The 24,127-nt window shown below is 57.8% G+C and overlaps 8 protein-coding genes and 1 non-coding gene across 9 annotated transcripts; 5 read left to right on the top strand and 4 right to left on the bottom strand.

The window, feature by feature from the left end:
- Positions 1-1,354: 1,354 nt before the first annotated feature.
- Positions 1,355-3,746, top strand: B0H18DRAFT_1213277 (Sodium:solute symporter family-domain-containing protein; the record flags this gene model as incomplete). The annotated part of the gene is made up of 5 exons (XM_048036511.1): positions 1,355-1,397; positions 1,453-1,733; positions 1,803-2,386; positions 2,437-3,265; positions 3,317-3,746. 5 exons carry the CDS (start codon positions 1,355-1,357, stop codon positions 3,662-3,664), a joined length of 2,085 nt encoding a protein of 694 aa, XP_047890366.1. The 3' UTR covers positions 3,665-3,746.
- A 163-nt stretch (positions 3,747-3,909) lies between these two features.
- B0H18DRAFT_1095853 (uncharacterized protein) lies at positions 3,910-7,712 on the bottom strand (the record flags this gene model as incomplete). Its single annotated transcript, XM_048032432.1, has 11 exons — positions 3,910-4,465; positions 4,522-5,069; positions 5,124-5,349; positions 5,437-5,741; positions 5,794-5,941; positions 5,997-6,096; positions 6,147-7,080; positions 7,129-7,267; positions 7,317-7,387; positions 7,440-7,492; positions 7,529-7,712. The coding sequence occupies 11 exons, from the start codon at positions 7,710-7,712 to the stop codon at positions 4,315-4,317; spliced, it is 2,859 nt and encodes a 952-aa protein (XP_047890365.1). The 3' UTR covers positions 3,910-4,314.
- A 297-nt stretch (positions 7,713-8,009) lies between these two features.
- On the top strand, positions 8,010-8,095 carry B0H18DRAFT_t125. The gene has a single exon. It is a non-coding gene; the product is annotated as a tRNA-Cys (tRNA).
- Positions 8,096-8,940: 845 nt separating this feature from the next.
- Positions 8,941-11,500, bottom strand: B0H18DRAFT_1023335 (peptidase S8/S53 domain-containing protein). Its single transcript, XM_048029633.1, has 6 exons — positions 10,888-11,500; positions 10,565-10,830; positions 10,278-10,509; positions 9,911-10,221; positions 9,273-9,855; positions 8,941-9,215 (listed from the first exon to the last, which is right to left on the bottom strand). Exons 1-6 carry the CDS (start codon positions 11,140-11,142, stop codon positions 9,156-9,158), a joined length of 1,707 nt encoding a protein of 568 aa, XP_047890364.1. The 5' UTR covers positions 11,143-11,500; the 3' UTR covers positions 8,941-9,155.
- Positions 11,501-12,253: 753 nt separating this feature from the next.
- B0H18DRAFT_1191221 (uncharacterized protein) lies at positions 12,254-14,214 on the top strand (the record flags this gene model as incomplete). The annotated part of the gene is made up of 2 exons (XM_048036046.1): positions 12,254-12,976; positions 13,029-14,214. 2 exons carry the CDS (start codon positions 12,254-12,256, stop codon positions 14,133-14,135), a joined length of 1,830 nt encoding a protein of 609 aa, XP_047890363.1. The 3' UTR covers positions 14,136-14,214.
- A 252-nt stretch (positions 14,215-14,466) lies between these two features.
- B0H18DRAFT_585321 (uncharacterized protein) lies at positions 14,467-15,238 on the bottom strand. Its single transcript, XM_048038670.1, has one exon. It carries the CDS (start codon positions 15,154-15,156, stop codon positions 14,548-14,550), a length of 609 nt encoding a protein of 202 aa, XP_047890362.1. The 5' UTR covers positions 15,157-15,238; the 3' UTR covers positions 14,467-14,547.
- Positions 15,239-18,636: 3,398 nt separating this feature from the next.
- B0H18DRAFT_1023328 (uncharacterized protein) lies at positions 18,637-19,023 on the top strand (the record flags this gene model as incomplete). Its single annotated transcript, XM_048029632.1, has 2 exons — positions 18,637-18,653; positions 18,721-19,023. Coding segments are annotated over 2 exons (197 nt in total), but the record flags the coding sequence as incomplete, so codon positions are not given.
- A 916-nt stretch (positions 19,024-19,939) lies between these two features.
- B0H18DRAFT_1023325 (uncharacterized protein) lies at positions 19,940-21,621 on the bottom strand (the record flags this gene model as incomplete). Its single annotated transcript, XM_048029631.1, has 1 exon — positions 19,940-21,621. A coding segment is annotated over exon 1 (1,464 nt), but the record flags the coding sequence as incomplete, so codon positions are not given.
- Positions 21,622-22,675: 1,054 nt separating this feature from the next.
- B0H18DRAFT_1023319 (uncharacterized protein) lies at positions 22,676-23,783 on the top strand. The gene is made up of 2 exons (XM_048029630.1): positions 22,676-22,692; positions 22,749-23,783. The coding sequence occupies exon 2, from the start codon at positions 22,998-23,000 to the stop codon at positions 23,676-23,678; it is 681 nt and encodes a 226-aa protein (XP_047890359.1). The 5' UTR covers positions 22,676-22,692; positions 22,749-22,997; the 3' UTR covers positions 23,679-23,783.
- The last annotated feature ends 344 nt before the right edge of the window (positions 23,784-24,127 follow it).

The raw sequence follows: 24,127 nt of genomic DNA, 5'->3' as shown, positions 1-24,127 counted from the left end.
ACGTTTACTGGTCCATTGTGAAGTTTCATCTCGACATCGCATGCCAAAATCTGTCAACAACCGACGGCATTGTGATGTTACAATTATTTTGGATTGCATTGACGGGGGCGTTCTGGTGGACATAACGTCTTGCAGGAAAACCCAGAAGCTGATCCGTCGATGTCAGAATGCTGTCCCAGACTGCCGAGTAGTAATACTCCGGGGGGAGGGGGGATTTTGTCATCATCACTACTACGCCATTGTGCGGCACAAATGTCGAGTGAATCATCAATATTGACTGTGCAAAAGCCAAAGGCATGTCCGACTCACCAACCCTGTAGAACATCGCCTCGGTGATTGGACCCTTCGCCGCAATAGGGAGTAAATCCTCCTGCGGCGCCGGTTCAACGTGTCGTTGTGGGTGCACCGCGATGACGGCGGCACACTCCGCCGCCGCCGCTTCATGCTGTACCCCCCAAACTCGGGTCACCGATCGGGAACTTGCTGACACCTTCAAGGTGCGCAGTGTGTTGCGCAGAATGCTACATATGTATCAGCCATTGAATCTACGTATGGAGCGGTCAGCTTGCCTAGTCTCCCGTAGGCAGACTCTAAACGAGACCTCTTTGAGTGGGGGAGGACGGTCTCACCTAGTGATCGCAGCTGAAGCCATGGCCGCCGAACGTAGCACCTGCGGAGATAGCTGGAGTTGCCCCAAGCCGAGCCGTTAGGCCCCCCTGTATGTAATAGCAGGTGGCGCAGTGTCTCGTATCACAGCTGTTTACATCAATCCCCAATGTTCTTTTCAGGCTTCACAAGTCGGGCCCGGGAGTTCGAAATTGCAGGAAGATCGAGCTCTAACATTGAAGTAGGACGCGATAAGGTGTGCCAATGGCATGCCGCCCTCCCACTAGCTGCCAAGAGTCGAGAATGGCCGTATTGCTAGAGTATTGCTCATGCACGTCTTTGGCCGAAGTTCAAGTCGCCGCCCGCATGGAGGATGCGGCGGCAGAGAAGCTGCCCATGGAACGTCGTCTACACATCACTAATATTCTTCATACCCAAGGATCCATTCCACGATCGCCTCGACCATAGATAAGACGTCGGCAACGGCTCAACCTAGTTTACGCGGGATTCCATGTCCCTCGGCGTCCCGAATACATGGGCGTATCGACTTCGCTGTCCACCTTATCCTGACCTTATCTCCTGGATGGTGCGGACGCTGCGGGGCGACAATTCAGACGAGCGGGGCCATCCATCTCATTGCCTCGCGTGGGATCTGTATGAAAAGATGTCAGATGGAAGCGAGTGAGCCCCACCGCCGCCGTCGGTGAAGTCTGCTCTCGACGCCCTCTCAAGGTAAAACTACTACCTCATGTCCACCTTAGATGACTCTGTGACCCCGCCGCTCTCACAAGGTATGTTTCTCATCCGAAGAACCGTTTTATCGAATGTGTGATGACAATTTTGTAGGAGTTGGTTATGGGATTATCTGTGGCGTCGGCGCGCTCTTCGCGCTCGGGATGTGGTGGGTGTCACGAATGTTGGGCAAGTTCCAGAACGAAGTGCAAGGCTCGGAGATGTTCATGACGGCTAAGCGGTCTATAAACACTGGCCTGATCGCCTCCGCTGTAGTCTCAGGTTGGACGATCGCCGCTACCTTGTTGACTTCTACCGCGTGGACGTATGAGTTCGGCGTGTCCGGCGCGTACTTTTATGGCGCAGGTGCTAGTATTCAGATCTTCGTCTTCGCCGTGAGTGGTTTTGCACCGGATGAAATACCGTTCGCATTGCATTTCTCTAAATATGTTCCTCTATCATAGGTCTCCGCCATTGAGCTCAAACGGCGGGCACCCGGAGCCCACACTTTTATGGAAGTATCGAAGCTACGCTATGGCACCACCGGACACTGGATCCAGATCATCTACTCGACGATGTACCAGGTCATCAACTGCGTCAACATCCTCGTCGGCGGCTCCGAAGTCTTCGAGGCGTTGACGGGCATGAGCCCTATCGCCGGTTGCTTCCTCCTGCCAGTGGGCGTGGTCATCTATACCCTGACTGGTGGCATAAAGGCCACTATTCTTACCGACTACACCCACACCATCATCATCTACGCTCTAGTCTTGACGGGCCTCTTCGTGGTCTACAGCTCGTCTTCGCTCATCGGTTCTGCGGATGCTATGTATGAGCTGCTGAAGGAGGCGGCTGTAAGGTCGCCTGTCCCGAATAACGCAGGCGGGGAGTACCTCACGATGAGCTCTCAGAGCGGCATCCTCCTCGGTGTTGTGTTCTGGTGCGCCGTATTTGGTACGACGGTTGACGTGCAGTTGTACCAGAAGGCCATTGCTGCGAACCCTGCGGCTACCCTTCCCGGTTACCTCATCGGCGCGTTGGCTTGGTTCTGGTACGTTCAGTTCCATTGATTCGTACTGAGTTGGCTCAAATGGGATGCAGTATCCCGTTCTGTCTGGCAACGACGTTCGGCCTTGCATGTCGCGCCCTCGAGAACACGCCTGGCTTCCCGACGTACCCAAGACCAATGACAGCCACCGAGATCTCCTCCGGACTGTCCCTCCCCTACGCAGCGATCGCGCTCATGGGCAAAGGCGGTGGTGCCTTCGTCCTGCTCATGACCTTCATGGCGTGCACATCCGGCTTCTCCGCCGACCTCGTCGCGGTCTCTTCCGTATTCGTCTACGACATATACGGCACGTACATCAACCCGAACGCCACGGGCGGACGCCTCGTCAAGCTCTCGCACCTCGCATGCATAGTCTGGACGCTGTGCATGTCCGTCATCGCAACAGGCATCACGCAGACAACTATCGGCGTGAACTACCTGGTGACCTGCATGGGCGTCTTCACCTGCTCGTGCGTCTTCCCGATGTACAGCACCGTGCTCTGGAAAGCGCAGAACAAGGCGGCCATTGCAATCGCGCCCCCGCTCGGGAGCATCACCGCGATTGCGTCGTGGCTAGGATCCGCCTACGCGCTCGAGGGCTCGGTGACTGTCGCGACGACGTCACAGACACTCCCTCTAGTCATCGGCAACTCTGTCTCACTCATATCCGGAGCACTATACTCGATCATCTTGACGTATGCTGTCGGGTCGCAGAACTTCGATTGGGAGATCCTCAAGGCTGGTGTCCGGGTTATCGACGACAGCGACGTCGCCGGAGTCACCGAGGAGCAGCTTAAGCAACAGCTCGCGGTCGAGCACCTCTCGCCACAGGACGAGCGGGCGTTATACCGGGGCAAGATCATCGGCAGTTTAATGGCCATAGTGAGTGCCTTCGTCGAAACGTTCTCTCTTGTCACCTCACATACAGCACAGGGTCTCTGCCTGGTCTTCATCGTCCTCATTCCTCTCCCGATGTACTTCACGTACTACGTCTTCTCGCAACACTTCTTCCGAGCCTGGGTCGCGATCACCTTTATCATCGCGTGGATCGCCACCCTGGTCATCCTCATCATGCCCCTCTATCAGGGGCGACACTCCCTCAAGCTATTCCTGCACTACATCAGTGGCTCGCGCATTGATGCGTTGGCACCGAAGGCGGTGCCAGAAGACTTGTCTCGAGATCCCAGCCTGGATTCGGAAGCAAATGAGAAGAGGGGCGGCACGTTTATGGAGAAGAGGTCGGGGACTGTAGAAGTGCAACCTGCGGAAGGTAAAGACTAGCTGTAGAACTAGCGTCCCTGTACACATAGAACGAGACTTAACTGAGGAAACCCGGAAACCTTTGCCACAGAGAACTGATGAGGTGATTACGCTGAAGAGGCTACCTCCATGAAAGAGTTCTTTTGGGTCCGCCTACATAGGAGAGACTTGTCATGGTAGAAGTGCTCCCCGGTGATGCAGTTACAATTTGCAGGTTTACCTGTTCAAGTTCTGAGTCCTGACCGTTACTGTCTTGAACGACACAAGCCTTTTCATGTCGATTGCATTAACGATGCCACAGTACAACCCAGAAGGAAATTTGCAGGGCTACCTACTCAATGATCAGTACCAGTCAAAGTATATATGGTACGGCGAGCAACAAGCAAGGACGGCCCGACGCCACTGGTATAAAGCCAAGAAAACAGACGCGACGAATGGTATGCACAATGACTCCAAACCCGGAGTGCATTACTATGTGTAGAGACTAGATCGTGGCAAGCAAGGAAATTGAACGCGTATGCAAAAGGTATCTATACTTTGATGCAGGGTTATTCATCCAACATGGGTCGAACGAGGCTCGGGTGAGGTATACAACAGATTAGTGCCTGGTGCCTGGAGATTGTAATAGTAGTAGTAGATGCAAACGAGTGTAGTGTGTTGATTAAGGAGTGCTAGTGGTTGAGCCGGCGGCGACCTTGGGAATTCTTTGGTGGAGGACTGGTGGGTCGGACGGCACCTTGACCATGCGCAGGGATGTAGTCAGGGTCGATGACATCGCATCGAAGATGGAGCAGGAGGTTGTGCACGAATGTCTGCTCGTATCTGCGGCGGACATGATCAGTACGCGACCCCAACGAATGAACAGCACAGTCACTCACTGAGCATTCGTGAATATGACCGCGATACTATCCGAATTACACCGGAGCAAATTCGGCGTCATGACCAGCGCCAAGTTCTGGCTCGTCATCTTCGTGACGGAACAGATCTTCTCCTCCAAGAACAGCTGCAAAAAGCTGATCACAAACAGGACGACCCGGCGATTGATCGTCGGCAGCCGCTGCACGATGCTCACGCACACTTCCGGGCTCTGGCTTGCGCGTATGCATTCGTCGTAGAGCTCATCCGGCACGAGTGGGTCGCAGAGTTCGCGGAGCCACAGCTTCACCAGGGACGCGAGGATGTGGGGGTCGTCGATGCCGTCCAGCGAGTAGTAGCCTTTCTCGATACGGAGCTTGAGCTCCGACACAGAGTCGCCGTCGCCGGGTACGCGGAAGATGCCCTCGGTCTTGGTGCCTCCCAGAGCAAGGATACCGTCGGCAAGGAAAGGGAGAATGATGGGCACCTTCATATGCGGGTAGGATCGCTCTTGTAGACGGAAGATAGTATCGAGGGATTCGCCGAAAATGGAGGGGTGGAATGCGGCATCCTGCATCGTCAGCATTAGCTCAGTGTCGCGACAATGTAGAGGCAGGATACTCACTGATGCTGTTTCTATCTCCGCCGTCGTCGGTGGCTTGCCCCTCGGCCCTTTCCGCGAGATATACGCCAAGCGTCTCAAACAATACTTCGCCAAAACGTCGATGCGCCCCTCCTGATGCATCGTCGCCTGCTGAAGGTACGAGCGCAGGTATGTCTCAAAGTCCTTCGATGGGGGAAAAGTAACGAGCAAGACGCAGAGCAGCTGCCAGCCCTTGAACACGCTCTCCCTGTACCCGCGTTACAGTTAGCCATCGCCATCGTCACTGCCTCCGCCACCGCTACTGCGGGCCACTCGACAGATTAACGCCACTCACGCGCTAGGATTCCCGTTGAGCTGCTTCATCACCTGGCAGTAGATCTCGTCGCGGAGCTCGCCGTGCGCGATGCCCTCGCTGAGCAACCACCGCTCGTCCTCCAATCTCGCCGCCTGTGAGGGATTCGGGAGGGACGTCGTCGACGCATTATACGCTGCAGATGAGATTGGGCCCTCAGCTCCGAACCGCATGCCGCCGCGTTCCCGCTCGCGGTCGCCCATGATGTGTTGGACTGCCTTGAAGATCTTCAACGCATTCTTGTGTAGGGACCGGTTAAACTGAAGTAAGGGCGAGCTGAGAGGGGCCTTTCACAGTTATGAGCACAGGCGCACGCGAGCAGAGACGCGCATGACGGACCTTCTGCCAACTCATCATCTGCTCGACGGGGATTTTGCGCTTGAACAGGAACCCGACGCGGTGCGTGGAGAAGTACTGTCTCGCGAAGTGGGACTCCGCGAACTGTTGGATGTCGGAGGAGAGCTCGTGCGGGAGGATAGGGTAGTTGCTGCGGTGCGGAAGGTCAGACATACATGCGGTCCGTACAGATCGTACGAACCTACCCGGTGTTGAGCGACGCTGTGGATACGTGCGTCGGTTGTCGATAGAGCTTGGGCGGCACGGTGCCGGGGTTCATGGTCTGGCTCATGTCCCTCGTTGCGTCTCCAGTCAAGAATCAGTGGCGGTGAAAATGGTCCTGGACGCAGTCTTACCTGCATTGTAGATGGGAGTGCTGATCACGTTCCCTTTTATGATAGCAGGGGTTGGAGAAGAGACGCTGCGGGCGCCTCCGAAATGTGGCAGCGCAGGTATAGGCCGTCGTGGACTCGGCGGTGCACCCATCTTCCCCATCTTCTTCCCTCTTGACCACATCGGGTTCGGCGACGCCGGCGCAGTATGCAGGCCGTCCCCATGCTCTGTGCTGATCCGGAGTTTGCGAGGATCGAGCAGCGACGCCGGAGCAGACCGCTCCCCATGCCCGTTCTCCGAGGCAGTGCGCAGTTTGTCCGTCGACACGGATGACGTCGTCGACTGCGAGTCCGAGAGCGCGATCATCTCGAGTGCTGCGGAGAGGCTCTGCGGCTGGGGAGCGCGATAGGAGAGGTAGCTGGACGTTTTCGAACGCGACCGCCCGACCGTCGAGCTGTCATGTTTGCTCCCATGCTGTGCGCCATCCTCGCCTTCGCGCTGCTCTTCTCTCCGCGCCGCATCTTGCGATTTGGCGTACCGGTCGTTGATGGATTGCGCCGACATAGACTTGCGTGAGGGCGCTGCGGATGCGTCGGACATGTATGGTGAGCCGGGTATGGGTGCGAGCGGGTGCCCACGGGGATACGCCAGCGGACCTCCACTCGACGTCGTTCCGGACCGAACATGGTCACCACCTGTCGCCGACCGACGTGGGGGCGTCTTCTTGTGGGCACCAGGGTTTATGGGGGAGCCTGTGCTCGTCGATGGTGAGCTGCGGGTCGCAGACTGCGAACGGCGCTGCTGTTCCTTGGCGGAGTTGCTCTGTCTGAGGTCTTGGTCGCTACGGTATGAGTTCGCGCGATTGTACAGTACCCTGTCAGATGGTTTCGCGGTTTGAGGAGCAGAATCCTTGGGGGAAGATCGACGAGCGGATAGGCGGCGTCCCAACGCCGTGTTCTGAAGACGTCGTGAGTGGAATGCATCTGGTGATTGGGATGGTCGCACCTGTAGGATAGCCAGAGGGATCACGAATGCTTCCGGTCGCTCCCAGACAGTCTCTCCAGACTTTGTGTGGTAGTAGTAAGGCAGCCCACTTGCTTCGTCGATCATTTCCCACCATTCTCCCTCAGGGTTGGCAGGTAACCTGGGATACGATTGACGGCAGCGTCGAGTACATCGCGGCGACGACTTACAGAAAATTCCCGATCGGAGGATCCCAACTAACCTCTCCGGTCGCAGGGCACGCGTAGAAGGACACCTGGGTCTGCATCCAATGTCAGCCTGGCATGCGGTGACAACTCTGACTTACGACGCACCTGCGGATCGGATAGCGTCACCCAAAAGTTTGCTCCCCACTCCTCTCCTGCAACTGCGCTGCCCCCGACGCTGCCAGATAGCGACTTACTTCTCCGCGACATGCTAGAGGCGGGTCGCCCGTTCAGATGGACCTCGGGTGCGGATGGCATGCCATGATCGACTGAGACGCGTCCTCCAAGGTTCCCGGCGGGCGCTGAGGCTACCTGGGCATGTCCGTTGATGTTCACGTTTTGACTTCCGGTAGGCCTGTCCCCAACTATGCCTGCAGACATTCAGACTCGGGATAGAGACTCGGATTATGATTTGAAAGCCTTCCGTGTGCGAGAGAGTAGTACGCGTTGACCAGTGACGAGATGCGAGTCGTACTGAGCGCGGGGGCAATGGGCTCAGAAGGAGGGAGGGGAAGGATGCAAGGACGTCCGAGTAGTCTTCAAATTCGACCCAGGCTCGGGAACGCGACTCGAGGCAGCAGACATTGACAACCGCCTACCTCAAGCGCCAGAGATGGGCGCCTGTTGCATGGAATCCAGTGGTGAGTCACAGCGTACTGGCGCTGCCAAAAAGGTAGTGGCCTTATAGCTCAGCGGTTCAGAGCATACGATTGCAGCAGTGGTACACTATCGTGTGGTCCCGTGTTCGAATCACGGTGAGGCCTCTTTTGCGCGGTGCAGGAGGACCGCTGTTGCGAGCACTGTGTCGACAGAATGCGACTCAGATGCGACTGGTTGGATAGCGATCGTTGCCATATCATCAGCAAGTAGCGGGGGATAGGGAGGATGGAGGACAACATACACGGCTGCCTCGAGCAAGGAGTGCACAAAGGCTGATGTTTATGCGCAGGTGAATTCCCGCATGCGCGCATTTGTGTTGTCGAAGCCGATTGTGCACCCGTGCAAATCGTCATTGCGTGATCTCACTGGGATTTCCTGAAGTGGCAAGTACACTTCCTAATATGTATATCTTGAACGTACAAGGGACCAGCAGGCTGATGATTGGAAAGACACAGACCTGAAACACATGCAAACAGCAACGTACACGCCGAGCCAACGCGAGGCGCTCTCGAAGTAGAAGATGTACAGTATCGTGCGCTGTCTGGCATGGTCCGAACAACATGCATACGCGCGCGCAGACTCGGACAGGCCGCACTTTGACAGAGATATGTACCTCACGAGGTAATCACATCCGTAACCGTGCCGTGCTGAGATCAGAAGGCCATGTGTATGCAGTCGGTATTCCGCCAGGACGCTAAGCTAGCTACCACTATTGCGTCTTCCAATTCCAGTGCACAGGGTACTCATATCACAGATACAGCCCGGAAGGTCCCCTCACGCTACAGCGCCATTCGTATCATCGAGCAGCAGTAGAGCGTCAATGCCTATGGAAGAATTCACCCATCGCAGTCAAAGTATAGACTAACCTGACGAGAAGGGTCTGAGCGTTGCGTTTCCATGCCCGTACCATGAAGACTCGCGCCAAGCATGGGCAACAGCCGCGACGTACCCCGCAAGGCCATGACGTCAATGAATACCAGGCTGGTCTCAACATGATCAACGACGCTGCATCAATCACCTACCATGTTCAAGGAAGAACGGCCACGGGTACAAAAGCTCGTTCTAACGGGAGACCCGCGCCGAGACGTGCAAAGCAATGCTAGAAGGTCAACGACAGCACGTAAAGATCGACAACATGTAACCATTCAGTCCACGTTCCACACATCAGCTCAACCCCGCCGCGATCCTCAGCTTCGCGTAGTCTGGCGAGCCAAGGCCCGTCACCTATTCATGCATGAGCCATCAACTTCGGCGATTACACGTACGAATGAAGGCACCCACCGGATCCCAGCCCACCGTAGCGTTGAATCCATTCGTCCCACATCCAGGGTTATCGCCCTCCGTGATATCATTGAACGCGCTCGCAGCCGTCGAGTACAGCCACGGGTTCAAGAAGCCCAGCACAGGCTTCCCGTTACTGATCAGCTCATCGTTAATCAGACTAACCACGCTCGCGAACATCGGGCTCGAGCAGCTCGTCCCGTCGACGAGGTAGAACTCCTGGTCGATCACCACGCTGTAGTTGATCCCCTGCGTCGCGACGTCCGGGAACGCGCGCCCGCTCGCGTTGTACAGCCCCGCGTACGTGTCGCCGAGGCCCGCGAGGTACGCGTCGACGGCGTCCGCCTGGTACGACGGCCGTGCCCAGTAGTTGCTGAACCCGCCCGCGGAGAAGTACGCCCCGATCTCGGGCGCGTAACCGGTCGTGGACCCGACGTTCGTCATGTACGGGCAGCCGTCGGGGAAGGGCACCACGAACGTCGTGCACTCGGACGACTGCGTGCCCGACACACCCCCGTCGCCGGTCGCGAAGAGGATCGAGACGCCACGAGCGCCGAGCTGCGCGTACGCGTTGCACAGATTGCTGTACGGTCGCGCACTCAGCGTACAACTAGGAACTGGAGTCGCGGGATACGCACTAGGCGAGGTCCTCAGGTACGTCGTCCTCGTTCGGCCCGTAGCTCGTCGTCCACACCTGTGGCGGGCTCGTCTGGTTGAGCAGCAGGTCGGTCATGTCGAGGAATCCGCCGAGGTCGCCGTCCTGGTTGTCCTCGCCCGCGGAGATGAACACCACCGGCACGTCCGTCGCGACTCCGACGGTGTACTGGATGTCCAGGTTCGCCTCTACCCCGGCGTCTGCCTCGTCCTGGTTGTTCGTTCCGTCATCTAGGGTCTCTAGTGTGAACGACGTGTTCGCGCTCATGTCCGGGCGGTAGGTCGCCAGGAACCTCTGAATGAGCAGCTGTTTAGCTCTGAGATGGGGACGAATCGTTCATGGGGACGTACACTGAGATCCGCAGTGTTTGCCCACTGGTCATCGTAGCCCGCCACCGCGAGCTGATTCGACGACTGCGTGGCAGGGGTCGAGGGTACGCCGTAGATCTGCTGGAGACATGATGGAGTGATCACGCTCGCGCACGAAGCGTTCACGGCGGCGTTCTCTGCACCCTGCGTCGTCTGAGGGACGACGGACACGGGGGCTTTTACGACCTGCAGCTTCTGCTGGGTCTTGGGGAATCTACATATAGTATCCCTCGATATCACTTGATGCGAGCCTGGAGCGAGAGACGTACGTGGTGGAAGGGTAGAGCACCTTGAGGTGCTCTGTCAGCTCCGTCGGGACCGAGTAGGACAGTGTCCGAATAGTGGACTGCCCCGATTCCGCGTGCGTGTAGACGCTATAGTCTGCGGCGAACATCTCATTCGCCTTGCTCACGGGCACCGTGAAGCCGATCCAGTCGCCCGCTGGCGTGAGGGGTGTGGCGCTGACATCGTGCTCCGTGAGCCATGCATTCACAGCTGAGGTAGTCTCCTCGCTAGGCGCCACAAAGGCAGCGGCCTGGGGAACGAGTAGATATGAGGGTGATCATGGGACAAGTACTCCATAAATACGCACCTCGTCCCGAGTCAAATACTGCCCGTAACGCTCGCTCGATGGCGTGCTGACATCGTACAGCGCATCCTCCAATCCAGCTGGGTTGCTCTGTGCGAGCGCGATCCGGAGCTTGATCGTCGTATCCGGGGCTGCCGCGCCTGCGAGGGCGAATCCTACGGGGGCGCTGTCCCGGCGGGTGTGGACGCGCATCGTGCGCGGCGTGGGCGTCGCCAAGGCGAGCGAGAAGAGGGAGACGAGGACGCCTGTCCCGAGCATGCTGCTACGCGCAGGTGCTGAAGGAGTGAAGGCGACGAGTGGGTGGTCTGGGTGTGTGTGGGCGGAAGGGCATGCGTGCACGCATGCTTATAGGTCGTCGGGCACATGGTATGATGATCTAAGAATACGTCCGTGGGTGAGGGTCGTTGAGCGGCACAATCGACGAACGGCAAGTCCGGAATGATCCCCGCGGGGCCATTGGATTGCACCTCGTGTGGGCGATGAATATGGAATGAACAATAGGATCCTCCCGTCGGGAAAGCGCACCGCAGAATCGGGATGCGATGGACCCCGATATGATGCACACTCCATTCGTGACACCAGCGTCGTTTGATCAACCAGCCTCAAGATGAACAGGGCCCACCAAGAGTATGTACAAGAAACCGCATTAGCAGATCTAGAGGTCAATGTTGCAAGCCAAGCACGACAGAGCCGCCGGGTGACCATGCGCCGCGGCGCTTTTGATCGATCGACTGGGCGGGCGCCACCTTGCTCGCAGACCCCGAACGATGCTAGGTTCGGCGCAAGCCACCTCTCCGGGCCGCCACGCCGGCCTCTCGGAGAGGGGCTTGCTTCAAAGTCCGCGCCACAGATGGGGTTGTTCGACGTAGTGTACTGTATCACACATCGCGCGAATACCCTCACTGTTGGTGAGAAAGTTGTAGCTGAGATGCCTCGAATGCTATATAAAATTCCTGGGGTACCGAAGTTCGAATACGTTGAGATACTGGCGCGATGAAGTCGGGGAGTCTACATTGACATGTTACTACTGAATATTCACATAAAAGCATGTATGTACGCCGGAATGAGTGTCCGATAATAGATAGCATCATTCACTAATAAAGTAACATCATCCGAGGCCTTCGGACAGTTGTGTTCGTGAGCGGAAGACAGAAACATTGTGAAGGGGCCGTGACGTGACCGAGCGCGTCGGGGATGTGACAAACGCGAGGCTCGCGCCACCGCGCATCGCGCTCGCGCTCCACCGCGCCCCTGCCCAGCTCTGCCTAATTAGGCGGGTTGGATTTGCTTCCGCGAAGGTGCACGGAATGTTCGCAATGGACCGCGCATGCACGCCATGTCCGAAAATTTGAGAATCTAATGATTATCAATGGCCCATTCACCGGAATTCGACAATGCTTACTGGCAGACCATCCTCGATGCAGATACACAGGACGCATCCGAAAGTGACCGGCTGCATATGCTGGGCTCCTTGCTGGTGTTCCTTAACATACCAATTCATCGGCTGTTGATGTTCCTCTTCACCTGCAATGCCCAACCTATCCGAATCCGTGCTGGGCTGTTCATGGGCTACCATGCATCCTCAGAGCAGCCCGAGGATCGCTTCCGCCCACTGGGGCTCTTCAAACTCTGGCGCGACCATTGGCCGAAGTCGAAAGTCCACCTAGATCAGCTAATCATTCAGCCACACGCGGAAGACATCGTACTGGCGGAGAGTGATCGCATTATCGAAGACAAAGAACTTCAAATCAAATTGGGTGCACTCACCGTCGATGGTGTGCGTGCGCTTCTACAGCCCGGGAGGATCGCCGCGCGGCTGCGGGAGCTCGCGCCGTTCACGTTCGATCTTCTGCACGAGTTTGCGGCAGCACCGAATACCTATCGCCTGCGGCAGCAGAGGGAAGCTGCCAGTGCAGCAGCAGCGGGGCCAGATGGTACGGGAGTTGGAGGGGGCACCGATGAAGATGGATGGGAGAGTGAAGGCGAGTGGGAGGAGTCCGATCTTGCAGATGAGGAAGCCGCAGATGGAGATCCACGGTTCAGCACCCAGTGGCGGAAGGAATACCCGGGATTTCTGCGGAATCCATGTTTTGTAAGATGCTTCCATTGATGATTCAAATGAAGGGACTCACTGTGTTTCGTAGGCAGTGACAGTGGCAATCACGATGCTTGGATTTGTTCGGAATCGTGCCACAAACGTACTTGCATTGCCTCTCGGATTATTCCTCGGCATCTCCGGGACAAGCTCTCGAGTGCTATCGCTCCTGAGCAACATAGGGCTGTCAGTATCAATCACGACAATCGAACGCTTGAAGGAGCAGATATCCCGTGACGCATCCGAGCATGCCATCGAGCTACTCAAGGGCGACACCATGTTCTGCATCATCCTTGATAATATCGACATTTACCTCCGAAAATTCCAGGAAAGGATCACCAACCGTAACGCGATGATTCATGCAACAAATGTCGCAGTCATCGCAATTGGAGGTCCAAGGCTCGGTCCCACAGATGCACAGGCAAAGCTTGACCTGCGGGGTAATCGGATGAAGGCGACATTCAGTGACATCCGCCCAACAACCGAAGACAGTGAACACATGAATGCGGCGTTCGAGGGGCTGGTCGCAGAGATGTTGGTTCGATATTTCCCTGGAAGCAACAAATGGAAAGGCCGTCGTACGATGCTGCAGGCGATCGAGGGCACCATACCAAAGGACCGCCCACTACCAGTCGAGGTGACGGACACCCGTCCTCTCGGAGTGATTGACGTAAACTCGGGTTCAAAGAAGGGTGTCATAGCAGCATTGAAGGAAATCCAGGAGAAATCGATGGTGCCGCAGGAGGAGTGGTCGTCAGATCCGAGGATCATACAAGGCGATTGGCTTACCGCGTCCAACATGCGCGCCGCCCGGCGGGAACGTGTTGATGATGTGAATGCGATGGAACGGCTGGAATACGTGGAGGAAATCAGCGCGCTCTGGCATTTTGCGCTGAATGCGACTCACATGCTCATGCGCGTCCACTTTGGGAATGCCATTACCGACCACACCTCCCTCGCAAAACATAAGGGGTTGCTCCAGCGAACATGGGACGCGAAGAAGCCAAATTACGCTGCGGCACATCAGGAAAACCCTACTTTCGGAATAACAACGAATGATGTATTATTACTGCGAAAAATGAGTAATTGTGGCCATTCTCTTGTTCGCTGTAGTAGTGCTTTATTCGCTATGGTCCGGAGGTCGACCTACGAATAACAGGATATTGTGCCGAATACAGTCGTGTTAGGGGCAGGGTTCCTCACTATTATATGAATCATTGTCTTTATTCTTGATGTTCGCAGCACATTCTGCACAGACGCATAGGTACGAGAAAACATGAGATGCATTATAATCTACTGTCGGCGATCCAATACAATACACCCAGCGTAATTCGTACTCGTGATATACCAAGATCAATCCCTATTGTACCCATACCCACCTGTATACAGGCCCGCCAGAGCGGGTAAGAGTCTTGCGTGGGTGGAGGGGATTGCCGGAGCATCGGCAAGAGTGGGGGTGGGACAAATGGGCGCCGAATGAGTGGACAGGCGAGTGGGCGCGTGAGAGCGCCAGCAAGAGAAAGCATAGCGAAGAAGCACGGACAAGAGTGGGTGGACGGCTTGATGGACTAGCGAGCGAATGTACGAGCAAGAGGGGCCTGGGCAAGAGGGTGTGCGAGCGAGAGGGTGTGCGAGCGAGAGGGTGTGCGAGCGAGAGGTGACGCGGGCGAGAGGTTGCGCAGGTGAGGGTGCGCGGGCGAGAGGGTGCGCAGGCGAGATGATGTAGGAGCATGTGACAGAGCGATAATATACAGGCATGTGAGAGCAGTGAGAGGAGGCGGCCAGGCGAGAGCCAGTGGGTGAGCCAGAGAGCCGACGAGCCACCGAATGAGCATGTCAAACCATAGATGGGCGAGCACACGGGCGGGCGAGAGGATAAGTGCATGAAGGATCAAGCCATTAAGACAATGCTCGAGAGTGAGGTCGAGAGGACGCGCGAGAGCGAGACAGTGAGGGAACAAGAAGCCGAGAGAGTGAGCACGCAAGAGGGTAGAAGGCTGAAAACACGAGAGAGTATGCGGGCGAGGTAAGGCAGGCGAGAGAACAGGCCCCCTTTGGCAGACATACAGGAGGGCGGACAGAGTCGGATGTGAGAGCAAGTATGCAAGAGGGGGCGACTCTGACCAGGCGGCGGCGTTACAGACGGCAGGTGGGCGAGCGGGCGAACAGGCGAGCATGCAAGAGGGCAAATGGGTGGACAAGCTTGCGTGTGGCGTCCCTTAATCCTCGGGCCCGGTATGCGCTGTACCCAGTCTCTATTCAGAGGGACTGTCTACACGTAGCATACATGGGGCGATGAGGATGGTAAAGGACTGAGGTCTCGTAGGTGCGCTGGCGCGCCATACGAGCCCTCGAACAAACAAGAACAATCATACGAGATAAGATATACCGTAACGGGAATATCCGTTACACCCTCCCCCACTGGACACGACCACGGGTCCCAGAGATAACCAGAGAAACTAAGAGGAAAGAGGAAAGAAAGGAATAAAACACGCGACAACCCAACGGTGGTAGCAACTGGCAATACAACAGTGGTGCCGTACTGTAGACAACAACATACTAGTTCGCGTCAGTGAGCAGCACGGCCGTCCACTATTGTCATACATAACTCAATGGAGTTATGCAAGCCAAATTCATGATGGCGACATGAGAATGTCAGCAACAAGGTAATGCTGATGATAATACAGTTAGCAAGGTCGGAGAACTGTGAAGTTCTCCTGACACATCGCGGACAACTTGCCAGCGAGCTCAGCAACATGTACGTCAAGCATGAAGCTCGATCTCTGCGCCCCATGAATCCGATGCACGATCAATGTGGCTGGGCGTCATTGGTGGTGGTATCGGACTGTGGGGCAATGATGGTGGGACGAGTACCGCGAGGTACTTGCTGTCCGAGTCGCCGCCAGGCTCCTCGGAGTAGACATCGGCCAAAAGATCCGACTTGCTCGCCAGTTGTACCCCACGGCATATTCGTGCCGGGCGCGGTCTGTATGTCGTTTCGTGGGCCATCCATACCACCGTCGTACGGGATGACTGCCACGACAACCAATGCGGTTGTCGTGGCCATCACGGGTGGTGATAGCAGGGTGGAGAGTGGTGGTACGAGTGAAGAGGGTACGTCCAATAAGGACGTACCTTTGCTTCTCGAGCTCGCGTGCTCATCCGCTTCGCTTACACCGCACCCTTCCCCCTCTCCTCCTTCTGTCTGACATTTCTCGTCTGACTCTCCTGCTTACGCACCCTCGACCCAGTCCCCCCCATCCCCGTCCTGGACCTTACGTCCTTCACGCGATCTCCGGAGTTCGCGCTCGATCTCCGACTCGTGGTGAGTGTCGTGCTCGCTGTCGGCGTCGAGGACCACGGGGAGGTCGATAGGGGTAGAAAATGGGTCCTTAGGGTTGGACCCTCGACGAGAACTGTAAAGTTCTCGCCGGGTTGACGGTCGGACCGCCGTTCTAGTCGGTCGGGGTCCGTAAGCGCCGGCCACTGCACCACCGCGAGTGCAGCAACCCGGTCACAATCTTGGGCTCGCGCATCCGTTAGGGCTACGCGAGCGTCGAGCTGCGCAGTTGCGGGATCGTCCGTGTCTCGGGGATAGTGATGGTCGCTGAAGAAGCCGAGGTCGAGGTCGTCCCATGATTCGGCCAGTTGAACCAACGGATGTTCAGCCGTGATACGTTCGGAGGCCTGCACTTCCGTGAGGACGTGCAGTTCCTGTTGAGACGTAGCTGATCGCACGCTGCAACCGCTCGACGAGAGGTCAGTGAGCGCCGCGCAGGCAATCAAGGTTGGGCGGGACACGTCGGACATGCATCGCTGCGAGTCCGTCGTGTCGCCTTGTTGCAACATGTAAGGTACGACCGCGAGGTCGTCCCGTATCCTGGGCGTACTGTCGCCTTTCTGCTCAGCAACGCAATGGACGGACTCCACGTTCGTCATTATGCTTGCTGGGGCGGGCGTAGGCGTAGGCAAAAGAGGAGGCATCGATGCGGGTACGTCCATCTGGGGCGTACCCACTACTCCACGCTCGGCCGTGGAGTGGCGAGACACGTCGGACGTGCGGTACTGCAGGTCCGCCGTGTCGCCTTGTGAAGTGGACGGTACGACCGATAGGTCGTCCCGTACCACGGGCGAGCCGTCTTCATCGTCAGTAACGCGCGCGACGGACTTCACGTTCGTCGCTACGCTTGCAGATACGGGCACGGGCATGGGGAGTGTTGAGGAAGATACGTCCACCAAGGACGTTCCTTCACTTCTCGACCCTTTTCGCTGGTCGGTAGTCTGCGCGTCGGGCGGGTAGCTCGGCGTGCCCGCTACTCGGTAGTCATTCACATTCGAACGGGGTGCGTCGAACGTGCGGGGCCGCGTGTTCGTCGTGCTGCCGTGCACCGACAAGGGTACGACCCACGGGTCGTCCCCTAATGCTGTGTTCGCTGGCGCGGGCACTGGCAAATGCGGAGGCGAGTCGGATACGTCCAGTGAGGGCGTACCTGCAAGTCGCGAGCCTTCCTGCTCGTGCTTCCTGCTCGCCCCGCACCCTTCCTCCCTCTGTCCCTGCATTCCTTCCTTATCCTCGCTATTCCTCTTCTCTCTGTCCCCCTTCCGTTCTGCTCGCTCCGCGGTCTTCGTGGTCCGCTCAGTATTGCTGCTCGGCGCTGGACTTGAACGCGCGTCGTTCAAGTCCTGGGTCGTGCGGCTGGGTTGCATGTCGCCAGAGCCGCGGTGACGGTCGCCAGAGTCATCGGACTCGAGGATAGGACCTCCCAAGTCGAGGCGCGGGACCAGAAGGGCGAGGTGAGGAGCTGGGGAGGAAGGAGTTGGCGATCTGGTACCGTGAGGTACCAGGTCGTCGGTCACCACTGATTGGACTGGCGGCACGTCGGCCAGCCAGCCGCGAACGCGAGTTCGCACTCGCGTTGAGACGGTGCGCGCGTCTGGTTCGCCAGACGGGCGCTCGAGGTGGCTGCCCAGAGAGTGGGAGTAGTCGATAACGAGGGGTCGGTGGTGGCGGTCGGACGCAGTGCGTTGGGCGCTAGCGCTCGGGTCGCTCGCCACGGGCTCGTGACACCCAACGCCTGTAGCGTTGAGCGCGTCGCGCGTCGCGTCGAGCAAGCTGCTCGTCGTGGCGGGCACGTCGTCCGATAATAACAATACATTTTTTGTGTCGCGGCTCATCTCTGAGCGCGCGACGGATGTATCTACACGTACGGGTTCGTCCCCGCTGTACACAGTACTATTGTGGTACTGTGTGCCTATGCCCTCCCGAGTGCGGAGATGCGTCGACTCGACGCGCCACTCATTCAGCTCGGATGCGAGCTCGATGACGGACGTGTCTTCGAGCTCGGCGCCTGCATCATCCTTCGGGGTGATGCATGGCTTCGTCGCTTGGGCCGGGGCACCTTGGGATGGTGCCTCCAGGTGACATTGAGCAGACCCGACGGCTATCTCGGGCTGCTCAGATCGCTGTGCATACCCGACTTCGCCTTGGCGAATGACGGGTCCCGGTACGACCTGAAGGTCGTCCCGAAATGTGAGCGTGATGTCATCTCCATGATCACAATTGATCATGAAGGCGGAGATGAAGAGACGGTGGCCCGACGAGCCGCGGGCATTGCGCACGACAGGCTCTACATTCGCCGTTACGCACACTAACGTGGGCATGGCAGATGTCGAGGTAAGTACGTCCGCCGGGGGTGTACTTTTTCTTCTCGACACTCTATACTCACCGGTAGTGTGTACAGGTGACTGGGACACGTCGGATAAGCAATGCTGCTCGTCCGTCATGTCGCCTTGCGGAACAAACAGTACGACCGCGAGGTCGTCCCGTATCACAGGCGTATCGCCTTGACGGTCGGAAAGAACGACCATTAGTTCGTCTCCGAGCGCCTTCGCGCGATCGTCGTGGCCCCCACTGCGCATGACAGACCTTCCGTCAGTCGCTGCGGCTCTGGGTGCGTTCATGGCAGCACAGGGTACCCTGGACGGGCAGTTCTGCGCGTCCAGCGTAGCACCATCGCCAGGTACCACCCGTAGGTTGTACCAGGGCTTGTGCGTGCGAATTTCGTGGTCAATGGAATGGAGCACGTCGGGCGTGAGGTGCTGTACGTTCGTTATGCCGCCTTGCAATCTGGAGATTACGACCGCGAGGTCGTATCGTAACAGGCGCATGTCATCTGTGTGGTTAACAGTGCATACGATGAGCCCGTTCATCGATGCACCTATTGGCGAGAGCACTGGGAGTACAATCGGCAATGAGGAACTCGAATGCTCGGGTACGACCTGGAGGTCGTTCCGGAGCATGAATGTACTGTCTTCGTGACCAGCACGAACAACGATCTTCCTGTTCGTTGATGCGCGCGCTGGCTCAGGCAATGGCAAGATAGCCAGCCGGGCGTTGGGTACGTCCAGTATGGACGTACCTTCGCGTTTCGAGCATTGTGGCTTGCCGGTAGTTTGCACATCGAGTGGACGGCTCGACGTACCCACTACGCGACGGCTGGTGAAGACTGGATGGAACACCTCGGACGTACAGTGCAGTGCGTCCGCAGTGTCGTCTTGCAATGTTGACGGTACGACCGCAAGGTCGTCTCGCATCGCAAGCGTGCCGCCCGCGTGTCCAATAGTACGCGCGACGAGTTCATTGTTCATCGCTACGCCTTCAATGCTCAAGCCCACTACACGACGGTTGGTGCAGGATGGACGGAACACGTCGGGTGTGCAACACTGCGCCTCCGCCATGTCGCCTAGTAGAATGGATGGTACGACCGCGAGGTCGTCCCATACCGCGGGCGTACTACCTCGAGAAGCGGAGGGTACCACCTTCAGGTCGTCCCGCAACGCATACGTGCCGTCTTCATGGCCTGCGACACGCACGACGACCTCTGTAGTCGTCGATACGTGTGCCGGTGTGGGCATTGGAGAAGGAGGCGGTGGCGAGTGGGATACGTTCACCAAGGGCGTACCTGCGTTTATTGAGCCTCTCTGCTCGTCTTTCATGCTCGCCCCGCACCCTTCCCCCTCCTTCCTTTTCCTGATTTCCTCGCATTCTCCTCGCTCCGTGTCTCCCGCGTTTCGCGCAGCCTGGTTGCCTGGTGCTGGGCTTGCACGCAGGTCGTGCGAATCCTGGATCGTGCGACTGGGTTGTGTGTCGCCAGAGCCGCGATGGGTGTCGCCAGAGTCGTGAGACTCGAGAGGAGAGTCTCCCGAGTCGAGATGCGAGACGCGAGGGCGGAGGGAAAGGATCGGAGAGGAAGGACCTGGCGGTCTTGTACCGCGAGGTGCCAGGTCGTCGGAGGGGTTGCCGACCGCGAGGTGGCGGTCGGTACTGACCGGTCGATCCTTCAGCTGAACCGCGAAGGGTTCAGCTGTCCAAGGACAGTCCGCGGCTCGCACTTCCGTTGGGAAGTGCGAACCGGGTTGGAACGCGGTTGCACGCGGGCGGTGGCTGCCAGTGTGGAGGTCGAAGTGGCGGTTAGCATTGAGAGGAGTACTTCCGGCGCTACCGCTGGGAGTGCTCGCTCTCGGCGCGTGCGCATGACGCTCGACGCATTGAGCGTCGAGCTCGATGCTGGCCGCGTCGGGCACGTCGTCCGGCGCGATAATTGTATGTTTTGAGTCGCGGCTCATTTCTGAGCACGCGACATGTGGATCTACGAGCAGAAGCTCGTCTACATCCGGGGATGCGACGTGGGGTCGCGTCCCTATGCCTTCCCGGGCGCAGGACCGAGTCATCTTGTCGGACAACTGGGACTCGGGCTCGGCGACGGCGGCGTCGACGAACCTGGCGCGTGCACCACTCTTGAGTGTGGTGCCGAGCTTCGTCGGCTCACTGGGAGCAGGCGGAGACGGGGTCTCCGGGCAGCTCTGAGCAGGCTCGACGTCGGGCTCGATCTGCTCAATTGGTGGTCCCTTGGACTCAGACACGGGCTCGGCAGCGGCAGCGCTGTCGATCTCGGTGCGTGCACCACTCGTCGGGGAGCTTTCCAGCTCCTGCGGCTCGGCTGGAGCAGGCGGAGTCGTGTTCTCCTGGCAGCTCTGAATGAGCTCGACCTTGGCCCGCAGCGGTTCTGCGCGTGCTGTGTGTTCGACCTCGCGGTCGGACGACGCCTGCTCCGCGAGTGCTCCGGACGAGTTCTCGGGGTCAGAGAGCTCAGTCCGGCAGGTCGTGCGACGGTGGCGTCTGGATTCGTTGTCCTGCTCCACGGAGTGTCTGAGCGATGTGATAGCATCATCTAGATGCTTCATCGAGTCATCAAGTGTCCGGAACCGCCTAGTATCGGGGGTGGCTCGTGTCTCAGCCAGGTTACTCTTCAAGAACTTCGCAAAACTGCCAAGAAGTTCATCGACCTTCGCATCGACCTTCGCGCGGCGGGCCTCCCGAGTACTACGCGAGTGCTTGGGAGAGTGGGTTGTCGATCCAGCCATCTTCTTGAGTGGTTGTGAAGTCGACTAGATTTTTGATGTAAAGCATAGAAATTCAATGTTTCCAGGTTGTTGCCTAGAGTAGATAGTCCCCAGAACAGAAGCTGTTCTGGAGCGCAAAAAAGTGTGGCGTCCCTTAATCCTCGGGCCCGGTATGCGCTGTACCCAGTCTCTATTCAGAGGGACTGTCTACACGTAGCATACATGGGGCGATGAGGATGGTAAAGGACTGAGGTCTCGTAGGTGCGCTGGCGCGCCATACGAGCCCTCGAACAAACAAGAACAATCATACGAGATAAGATATACCGTAACGGGAATATCCGTTACATTGCGGCTGGTGAGCGAACGAGAAGGTCACCGCATTTGCTCACATGCCCGCCTCCCGTTCGTCGGCTGTGCTTGCGCCCCGGACGGCGAGCACGACGTCTTCCCGAGGTGAGCAGACCGACCGGAGGTGAGCAAATAGCGACCGTCTGAGGCGCATACCAGTTGATAACGCGGCAGACGAGTGCTCATCAGTATCATCCTGTGCACAATAGCACATCGACTCACCTTCCACGACGTCCCCGAGCTGTCTCCGTATGTGCTGGCACTCAAGTCTCAAACGCGGAACCTGCGTAGCAACGCGGCAGACGAGTAGGGTCGCACGGTTAGCAGCCATCTCGATTTTGGATGGGTAACAATGCTTACCTGACGCTAGCACTCGGCCGAACACTCTCCCCGCCGAGGCACCCACCGTCCCGTCCACCCTGTTTGCTGGACGGCGATACGTCGTGTCTTTGTCGGTCGGGGACGCGAGCCGGGTCGACCGGCAGACCGCGGGAGGTGGCGAGTCCGGGACGACGAGAGAACCATACCGGACGGCGGCGAGGATCGAGGGCGGCGGCCGTCTAGTCTGTAGCAGACCGGACGGGATGTTTCGGACGGCGGTCTCGTACCATCGTTCTTGTCGGACGGCTCTGCACGCACGGCTGCTTGGCCAGCGCGGAGCGACCGCTCGACCGCTCAACCGCCGGACGGCGACCAGTCCCGACGTCGTTCGTCCGGTCGGGCATGTCCGAGCCCGCATGATCGTCCTGCGGCTTACCAGGGCCATGCGAGCGGTGCGTTCGAGTCGAAAGACACGGGAGAGACGAGGAATGGGGAGGGACGGGGAATGGCTTGTCGTCACTGCAACTTGAGTCGGAGTCCTTGACTGCAACTCGTGAGAAGTGCTAAGCGCCTCATCAGCCACGACACGTCACGCGCGCTCGCTGGACTTCGACTCTCCAGTCTCACACTCCGCCTTCACTGTCAGCCCGCTCCTCCCTGCCTGCTTTGCCCTCGCTTACCCGCCGCTGACCTTCAGTACACACAGGTGGACCCGTTCGCGGGAGACGGCGTGTACAACGGACCACTGATCAGGCCAAGATCGCGCTGTGCAACGACCCCCAGCGACGCGCTAAGAGCGTCGCTGGAGGCCTCGCGAAGGGTTAAGATGCAGGGAGGAACGCGGGTCGCGGCCAGCAGGGCCAGTGAGTCGGGTGAGCACCCCGCTTTTCACCTCGACTCCAGGAATGCCCACCAAGGATGAGTTGACGGAGCCTAACACCGTGACATGACGGAGACAGCCCCGGCGCATGTTTGCCCAACAAGTGCAAGTACCTACGGATACGGCGCGCGCTGGTACGACATCGGCCAGCTCGCCGCACACCAGTATGATGTGCCCAAGCCCGGTACAACACAGCCCATCGAGCAGGACCGCGATGAGCAACAGCCTGCCAGGCACTCAGCGCGGCGTGCAAAAGCCCACCGAGCATCAGCGCGCGTAGGCTTGCTGAGGAAGGGCACGCCACGACGTCATCTTACTGGTTTGTCTGCTAATTCGCTGGCTCGCGTGCTGACTCGGTCACCCGTTCTCGCCCTCGCCCTCTCTCCAGCTCGTCCACCCGCTATTCCACTCGCCCACCGCCCCCCTCGTCTGTTGTCGAACTCCCTGTCGCTCCCCTTCGCCGCTGTCCTGCTCGCCCACCATCTCGCTATATCCGTCGTCCCTCACACTTGTCTTCCTCTCACCTGTTATCCCCCTCGCCGTCCTGCTTACCCACCATTCCGCTTACCTGCCATTCCGCCTGCCTGCTGTCCCGCTCGCCCGCCGTCTCGCTTGCCTATGCGGATCTTGTATCTGCTGTGGCGGATTTGTACCCGGGTGGGTACGTGCATGGGTCGAGCCTGGGATATGCATAGGTATACCTGTGCTCGGCCACAGGTGAATGACTCCTGTAGTACCAACTTGTAATGATGTAGTCTAGACCCTTGAGCTCAATACTATGCAGTCCACGATGTTATAGACAATATGTACCCAGTGATACGAATATATGCAAATTATTGCACATGCAAGAAACAAGTACTGACTTCGGAATAATACTCGCGAATACGAGAGGTGTGATGCATTGGATTCATAATGGCAAAGTATTATTGAGTGTTCTGCCGTGTTCCGTGTATTATCGACAATTTTAGAACATTACCACGAATTACGGAAAGAGGGTTTTCCTGATGGCCAAAGGCACTGATACGCCACTCGCTGATAGCACGTCTTGTCCACTGTGTCATGTGAGTACTAGAGTCCTCGGTTGGGACGTCGCGGCGACTCACAGTACTGGCCGCTTGTGTCGGCTAGGGTTCTCGAGGGCTTTACCACATGGTCCGAGTTGAACAAGTGGAAGCCAGAACTTGACGATATCCAGC

Source organism: Fomitopsis serialis, assembly GCF_022376445.1.
Source record: "Fomitopsis serialis strain Sig1Antser10 chromosome Unknown B0H18scaffold_66, whole genome shotgun sequence".
NCBI lineage: Eukaryota > Fungi > Basidiomycota > Agaricomycetes > Polyporales > Fomitopsidaceae > Fomitopsis > Fomitopsis serialis.
This window is presented reverse-complemented; position numbering and strand designations above follow the sequence as displayed.